At 29.3% G+C, this 9,019-nt stretch overlaps 1 protein-coding gene across 1 annotated transcript; it reads left to right on the top strand.

The window, feature by feature from the left end:
- Positions 1 to 6,732: 6,732 nt before the first annotated feature.
- Positions 6,733 to 8,129, top strand: LOC107414382 (transcription factor bHLH126). Its single transcript, XM_048470831.2, has 3 exons — positions 6,733 to 7,212; positions 7,454 to 7,801; positions 7,924 to 8,129. Exons 1-3 carry the CDS (start codon positions 7,069 to 7,071, stop codon positions 7,990 to 7,992), a joined length of 561 nt encoding a protein of 186 aa, XP_048326788.1. The 5' UTR covers positions 6,733 to 7,068; the 3' UTR covers positions 7,993 to 8,129.
- The last annotated feature ends 890 nt before the right edge of the window (positions 8,130 to 9,019 follow it).

Here is a 9,019-nt window from a genome sequence, read left to right on the forward strand (position 1 = left end):
TAATAATATTATTTCATCTTCTCGGTTTAGGTTTTCTCTTGCAGTACTGCACTAAATAATCGGACCTCTTCATCTTTTTTAATTATGGTTGTGTATTTCTAGAATATATATATATATATATATAGTTGGAAAATTTTCCAAGAATATATATATATATATATATATTTTTTTTTTTTCTTTTTTCTTTTTTCTCGGTAAGGTTCCAAGAATATTGTTATTTAGTCCACTACATGTACAAATAAATATAATACATACTGAAATTTACTCTACCTATTAATATTTGATCAGCAGTACTGAAAATGAAAAAGTGGAAATCATTCAGTGTTAAAAATGACAATAACAATAATAATACTAATTGAAAGAAGAAATTCTACATGAGCCCCACAATTAAGTATATGTACTTCAAATTCTGTTGAACAACTTATTATGGTTCTGTTGCAGTGTGTGTGAACTGACAATCCAATATGCAAATAAGAAAGAGATCATGAATATTAATTTGTTGTGTATATACAGCTGTTTTGCTAATTGATTAAATTCATCCACTCAATGTGCTTGTGTAATGATTCCATGCTTAGTTTCATTCGCTCAATCTGCAGCCACTACAAACTTAAAATAGAAGTGGAACTATCTTGGATTGTTACCACTGCTATTTCAATATTATATATATATATATATATATATATATAAAGGTTTGCCGAGGCTGTTATGTATTTTGAGTTTAATATTCTGCTTAATTTGAGGGTAACATTTCCTTGTACATACCTTTAAGAACCTAAATAGTACTTACTACTATAGACTACGGAAGTAGAGAATTACACACAACCGAGGATTAATTACCTGTTCCAATATCAAATATAGTATTATAGTGTGTGTGTGTGTGTGTGTGTGTGTGTGTGTGTGTATGATCACTATTTTAATGTCAAAACTAGTTTTAGTTAATAACTTCTTGAGAGCTAGAAGTCTAGAATTCTAACTTATATATGATTAGCTAAGCAACTTCTAAAAGTATCTAAGTAGTCCTAGAAGTCGACTTTTTAATGTGAATATGTATGTTGATTATTTATTATTAATATTATTGGAAATTATATATATACATATACAAATTCTGATCATGATTATCATGTGTAATTGTTTCGATTTACTTCTAAATTAAGCTTGTAATTAAAGATGTATATATATATGTACGATAATTAAATAGCAGCATTGTATTAATAATCATTAATATTGGTCCATCTAGTCACTGAATCTTTTATATGAGATTATGCTCAGAAATTATTATTCATATAAAATACACATGCATGCTACTAATGGTAAACCTTGTACATATATTCATATCAAATATGCTTGTTTACGGTGCTTCTGTTGTTCTATATATATGTATTTAATTACACCTATGTTGTATTTGGTATATAATCAGCACATGCTTATGCTGTTTCAGTCATTTGGTGATCAGTATAATTAGTTTATACGGTATAATTTTCATATTCGAAAAGGAACATACTTCTCAGATGTTTTTAAAGAGAATGTCCCTCGGGTATGATACATATATATATACGAGTTCCCTGGGTACGAGTACATTCAATAGATTGATTACACGTGTTCTACAACTTAAACTCAATCCAGCTAATTAAGTACTTAATTCACTTAATAACAGCAGACATAGATACTATCAGCCTTTGTTAATTTGATTGCTTTCTAACTGATTCAGATCGATGCTTCTGGAATTCTAGAATATCTTTCTTTTCTACTTTGTCTCCCACGTGCGTGCTATCTGAGTAGTAGATACTCTACACGATACCATCATCACGATTCATAAGATAACACATACATTGTGTATGCATTGGAAGGATTATTTATTTATTTATTATTTTTATTTTTATTTTTTATTTTTTTTGAAACGGGCAAAATGGCTAGCTTGACAATATAGCTAGAAGGATATACAATATATATCATTTCCCATATATAGTACTAAATCTAAGTAATTAATCTTGAACACAATTCATTCGCATTTGACTCCATTGGTATCAACTAACAATACTTTTTGTAAATTAGAATTAACCTTTACATATATCTATGTATATACTTTTTCTATGATGGACATACTTCCATATTATATGGTAAGCGTTGATGTCCAATTATATATATATATATATATATAATTTGAAATAAGTTTATAATAACCGTACAAATTGAATGGTTATAGATTTACAATTTCCAGAGTTAGTTCCATCATAGATTTACCTCACATGTTGGACTTATTTATATAATGCCAACGAACAGAGAGAATCTTGAATGCTAGATCCCAATAGCCAAAGCTTTTGTAAGCGGGCATTCGGAGCTACCCGGCTATTCTTCTTCGAAATGATCATGCATGGCAGCTTGGGGTTAATATTGTGAATTATGACCCACATACTTGGTCAAACTTTTATACAGCCAACCCTGTATCGATCTCTGCCAGCTAGTAAAAGACACGTGCCACATAAACTTTTCATTCATTTTTTACTCTAAAATAGGCTCCAAACGATAAAAACAGCTAGCATGGCATTAATTTTAATTTGTCGCTTTTCATTTAGAAATATCTGAAGAACCCACCAAGGACAAGACAATGATCAATTATAAATATCTAAAATTATTAAAATATAATATATTCTAAACTGATGGGAGTGATGATTTCATCCTATCTGATCGAATTTATTATCTAAAGGTATATTCTGAATAGTTTTATTACTCTAATTAAATTTATCATTTGAAAAATATATTTTCAGTAGTTTTGGAACTGGATCAAATCTATCTATTCTAAAACATGCAAATATTGATAAACAAAGTTTACTGTTTACTGTTTTTTCATGGTTTTGTCATTTAGTATTTGGAATTTGAATCCGGGGGTTCTCTTTTTGCTCAAATGCTCTCTAAAACTCTAATTAAGTTGTTTTAGCAGTCAAGGAGGGAGGCAATTGATTAATTCGATAAGCATGAATGACTTACCTGACGAATTATGCTTTTTGACAGGGGCCGGCAGAATGACAATAATAACCAGCAAAGACTGTCACTCATATTCCTTGGCCTTAAAAAAGTCTTGACCACTTGCTCGTCTCTGCGACATATTTTCTGGACCAAATTACCTAAACTCACACAATTTAATTGAGGATAAAATCCCAAAATGTGATTCGAACTATAGACTTCTTGTCGCATGAGGCAAGAAAACAGTGGCCAATGATATATACAGATATGTTAACCATTGTTTACATGAAATATATTTATTCTCGCGCGAAAAGCCCCATTATCAATATAAATATATATATATATATATAGGGTTGTAAATAGCCTCAAATAGCTGGTAAACGGCTCGAGTTCTATTTTAATTCACTCTGACTAGATTCATCAAAATAAATAAATAAATAAATCGGTCTTTAACAAAAAATAAAACTCATAAATTGATCTTAAGTAATAAATTAAATTTTTAAGTAGTTTATAAGTATTTTGTATTTATCATTTTTATGTATTTATATAAAGAATATGATATAAATTTAAACATATTGAAAATTTATATCGCATAAATAATATTTTTTATATTTTAAATTTATAATTTTTTTTCAATTAAATTAATTTTATAATAAAATTTATATTAATTTTTAATGTTAAAAATTTTATTTTAAAAAAATAAATATTCAAATTTTTAAATTTTTATAATGTAACAAATTGAATCAAGTTAAATTTGAATTTTATGAATAAGCCAAACCGTGCTCGTGCAAATAATTTTAAAAGTTTTTAAACTTGAACCGGGCTTAAACACCCTACAAACCATGTGAGAAAAGCTTGAAAATACTAATAATCGGCTTGACTCTAGATATATATATGGTTATGTTATTCTCTTTTTGTTGCAAATGGTTATGTTTTTCTCTTGATCAATAAAAAAAAAACAATATTAACAAAATAGTTGAAGTCACAGAGAAGCAGAAGTTTTTTATTTTGTAAATTTTTGTGATGAAAATTGTTAGAAGTTGCGTGGAAAAGAAGTAGGGAATTAAAAGTATCTGTTTCCTTCGGTAAGCACAAAAAGCATTGCCTGTTGCTTGACTTGTCTCATAAAGAAGCCCAATTATTCATACCAAATAAAAAAACATTATGATGACTTTTAAACCAAGGGCGGTCCACCATCCCAATTTTAAGGTATAATTTTGCACCTTGAAAGCAGGGTATATTAGTGCCAATGTCTCCCTTGTTGTGGGGCGTATCGACTTTTAAATTTTATTTTTTTTCAATTCTTTTGTTGGGGGAATCTTTTTATAATAGCATAGATTAAAAACAGGGACTTTTATTTTTGGTCAGTTTACAATGGAGAAGACGATTATCTTAATCTTAGGATAGTGACCCACTTAGTAAATTATTAGATATTTAATTCATCTTACTAAATTATTAGATATTTAATTCATAATTAATGACCCACAACCACATTGGAATTTTGATAAGCACCACCAAATATTTCCAAAGCAAAATTTTGGACCTACTCCATGATCGGCAAAGCTTTTGGTTCTTTAATTATAGAGAATCTCGGCTTAAAAAAAATTAAAGAGTATCTTAATCTTATATGTGTATATATATATATATATATAAGTAAAATTTCCTCTAAAATCATAACCACTACATATAATAAGACAATGCATTTAAGGAACCAAAGATATGAAACAGCTAAGCTAATCTTGAGTCATTATGTTACTTTTTCCTAAAATCACATATAATTAATCGATTTCTATATCTTCTGCACCTTCCATATCTTTGCCTTGATACTGTAGATATTGCGGCTCCCTTTGTATAGTTCATGTGGCCCATTAATTATATATCCTTATCTTCTTTGTTTTCAATGGATGTGACATGAGTCTTTTTCTCTATTTTAAAAAACATTGCATAAAAAAAAATAGTGGTAGTAGTTTACTTATGGACCATCCGACCCACCTTTTTCTTTTTCCTGAAGAAGAAAATGTTTGGTAATTTTTTTTTTTTTGGGTAATAATTTGTAATTTATTTATTTTTACTAGTAAAAAGAAACTAATTGTAACGTTCTTATTGGGCATTAGACCATGACACATACAATTTTTAGCCATGTGCTGGAAAAAGTAACCGTCTTTCCTTCTTCTTTTTTTTCTTTTTTTGGGTAAGTGGAATAACTAGTAAATGACTCATACATTTTTTTAGGCATGTGCCGGAAAAACTAGCTAGTCTTTTTTTTTTTTTCCTTTCTTTTTTTTTTTTTGGTTTGGTAAGTGGAAAAACTAGCATACAAGGTCTATGCATTTTGTCAACAGCCATCCCCAATTTTCATACTAAAAAATGGGACAAGCTTTCATTATGATCATGTTACATGTAATTAAATTGTGATTGTAACAATATGCTATAACTTATAAGCATTCAATATGCTATAAGCACATACGCAATTATATATACTTCGGATCTTGTAAAATCATACGATTGTTTGAAATTTGAATACATGATTTTATTTAATTATATAATTTTTTTTTTGTTATTAGTAAAAAAAAATAAAATGGAACAATAAAAATAGTTTTCCACTTCATACTCATTATATGTCTTTTCATGTTCACTGTATTTATTAATTTAATTGAAGGCTTTCTTTCTTTTCTTTAATTTTCTTTTTCTATCATATATTCGTTTTGTGGGTAAATTCTTTGACGCAACCTAAAGCAATAGAAATGAGATAAATTAATTAAAGAAATGATTTCAGATTGGGAAGAAAAAGGAAAAAGATGTTTGGGCATTATATTTATGCACTACGGGATTACAAAATAATCTAATCTATAGGGGATATAGAAATGTGTTCTTAGTGATTGTTTCGTTGGGCCAATCGTTTGTTTTTGTTACATGGTTGTTGTAGGTTGCTTTTTTAACACAAATATATAAACTCATGTTTAAATTGAAATTTATTTAATTTTTTAAATTTTTTGTTGATAAAATAATTTGATATCATTCATTGAATTAACGATCCAAGATTGGGATTGGAAGTCCAACAAAGACATAGATGGAGATAAACAAGTTGACGATCGATCCTAATTCTGCCAAGAAAGGGAGCATTATTCTTGTTGGAAAGTAACAGAGGTCATGCACCCTTGTATAATCGCAACTTGTATTTTTTTTTTTTTTTTTAATCTTACAAAAATATCTTTGTTTAATTTACAGAAACAACACTCTTCCCATTTCATGTCTTCCTTATTTTGTACAAAAACTTTTTAAAATTCTTATTTATAAATAAATGTATGAAAATATTGCATATTTTCACACAAAAAAATCAAAAAATAAATGAAAAAGGTGATAAATAATAACAAAAATAAAATGTGAAGGGATATTTTTGTGATCTTAAAAAAATGTGAACCGCATTATGCTGATGTTAAAATAGAATTTTCTCTGGTAAAAGAAACAGAAAAATTCCATGAGTTCAGATTGGGCCGGGCTTTTCACACGGGACTGGATCAAGAAAACGCATCAACCGACCGAAAGTTTGGTACGTAAAAAGTGTGAATGTGAAGACCGAAGAAAGTAATTGGTGCAGTACAAATTACAGTGAATTGTGCTAATAAAGAAGCTTTATTAGTAATTGGCTCCAAAATTAAACCCACGTTTCTACTAAGTTTTGACAATTATACAGATCTCACAGAATCTTTCGCTATTAATAATTAAATTCGATCGGACCCCTCATTTCTCTTACAATTGTATCTATGCCTTTTAGCTCCATAATCACATTACCCAGAGGGCCAGAGAAAATTTTTCCTTTTTCAGCTTTTTATTTTTTTATTTTTCTTCTTCTTCTTCTTCTTCTTAAAACTTTCAACCTAGACAGACCTTGTATCATAGTGTCTTTGTCAAATGTTTCCATTCCACCACCAAAGATATGAGCTCGAATTCCAAATCTCCTCCGATCCCCACCTAGAAGATATCATGCAACAAGATCTGATTCTGTGTCAAAAATCATGGCTAGAGGGATATAATCTTGCAAAATAATTGGAGGAAAAAAGAAAGGGGAAAAAAAAAAAAGCCAGCAACATATATATATATATAACTATGTCTACTTCGGACAACAGAACAAATAGCAGCGATAATGATGAGAAGAAGATGATGCGTAGGGACAATGAACGTCAAAGAAGGCAGCAAATGGCATTACTCAATGCTTCACTTCGATCCCAGCTGCCTCTTGAATCGATCAAGGTCAACAACATGTTTTCCTCTCTCTCTGGCTTTCATTTCTAGTTAAGTATTTTTTTCTTAATTTAGTATTAGCTAGTACAACTTTATTAACTAGGTTAATTTTGTAAAATTATATATTTTTACTATTTTGTATAAGATTATTTGCTAAAGATTTCTTTGTATATGGATATTGGAGAGAAGAGTGAGGTTTTCTAATTATTCCTTTTAGGGTTTTGTTAATGATGGAAATAATTAACTACAGGGAAAGCGCTCAGTCGCGGATCATATTAATGAGGCCGTAAATCATATAAATAACATGAAGAACAAGATCGAGCAACTCACAGTAGAGAAAGATAAGATTGAAAGTTCATTAAATATCTCAACAAATAGCCCCAAAAGTGAAACTAGTTCAGATAATAAGCAGTCTAACTCAGTTGTAATTAGGCCTTGTTGGGGTGGAATGGAGATTGTGATAAGTGGAGGCCTTAGTGGGGAGGATTTGCCTCTATCAAGTGTCCTTGAAGTACTAGTCCTCGAAGAAGGATTGAATGTGGTGAGGTGTGCTTCTACCAAAGCAAATGGAAGGCTGATTCACACAATTCAGGCCGAGGTACTTATATATATATATATATATATGGATCAACTTCTACAATCTCAATTTCTACTACTTAGGGTTTCTGATACGATATCATAATGCAAGAATGCCTTACATTGATGTTTTTTTCTTCACAGGTTGATGATATAAATCGTGTTGATTTGTCTGAGCTGCAACAAAAACTAAGTATGTGCAGCCGCGACTGACATGACAGTATTCTCTGGTTATGGAGTAGTGTATATATATATTTTCCTGCATTGCTTTGGTCTGAACATTGATCACAACTCTTAAATTTGGTTTTAATATCTGTGGGAACTTGTTGATGGCTTTGAAGTGTTTTTGAAACCTTTGCAGTGCACTATGTGAATTTTTAATAAGTTTCTCTTATATATATATATATATATATATATGTATGTTGTATGTTAATTTTTTTTTCTTTTAAGAAAATGATTTCTTTTAATGTTTGTGAGATTTTTATTTCTTGTATTCTTCTGCCAATCCAAATGCCTGTTGAAGTTAAAACTGAAATGGTGCAAGTAGAGCAACCGAAATGGTGCAAATAGCTTTGGCATTCAACCGTTCAGTAATATTTTATTTGTAATCATATTTGGGATCAATTAGTTGTATGTTCTAATGAAATGTTCATTACACATCTTTCTAATGAAATGTGTGCTAATTTCTAAGGAATGGACATTTCATTCATTCCTTTTCATATTTTTCTATATTTCTCTCCATTTTCTATCTTCCAAGTTTTTATTCCTTTTTTTCTCTCTTATCACTTTCTTTCTCATACAAGCTAGTTTCCCTTTCCAATTTAAGCCTTTATATATTAATATATATTGCTTATTTATCTCCAATTTGTTTACTATTTCTCTGGTTGATTTTAACTTAAATATAAATCTTCAACTTAAAAAAATTAATTCTTCAATGTAACATTTTTTATCTTCAATAATTTCTGTTTAATAATAGATGTATTATAGCTTTTCTGTTATGCATGTTGAATGTTTATTAATTCAAATACTTCTGATTGACTTTCCTTCAAACTTACAGATCCTCTAACCTCTAAAAGTTCAGGTTTAGTTTCCTTAACTAGAGTCTTCGTAATTGGTTAGAAGCTGTAGGCAGTTGTTTCGGTAGAGTTTCAAAGATTATTTAACTGTCCAAATCATCAAGATGAATCCTAGAATCAGTATGAGGCTTCATTTCTTGACTTATGTCTCTTTTATCTGAAGA

The sequence above is a fragment of the Ziziphus jujuba genome, chromosome 8 (assembly GCF_031755915.1).
Source record: "Ziziphus jujuba cultivar Dongzao chromosome 8, ASM3175591v1".
In the NCBI taxonomy this organism is placed as follows: Eukaryota; Viridiplantae; Streptophyta; class Magnoliopsida; order Rosales; family Rhamnaceae; genus Ziziphus; species Ziziphus jujuba.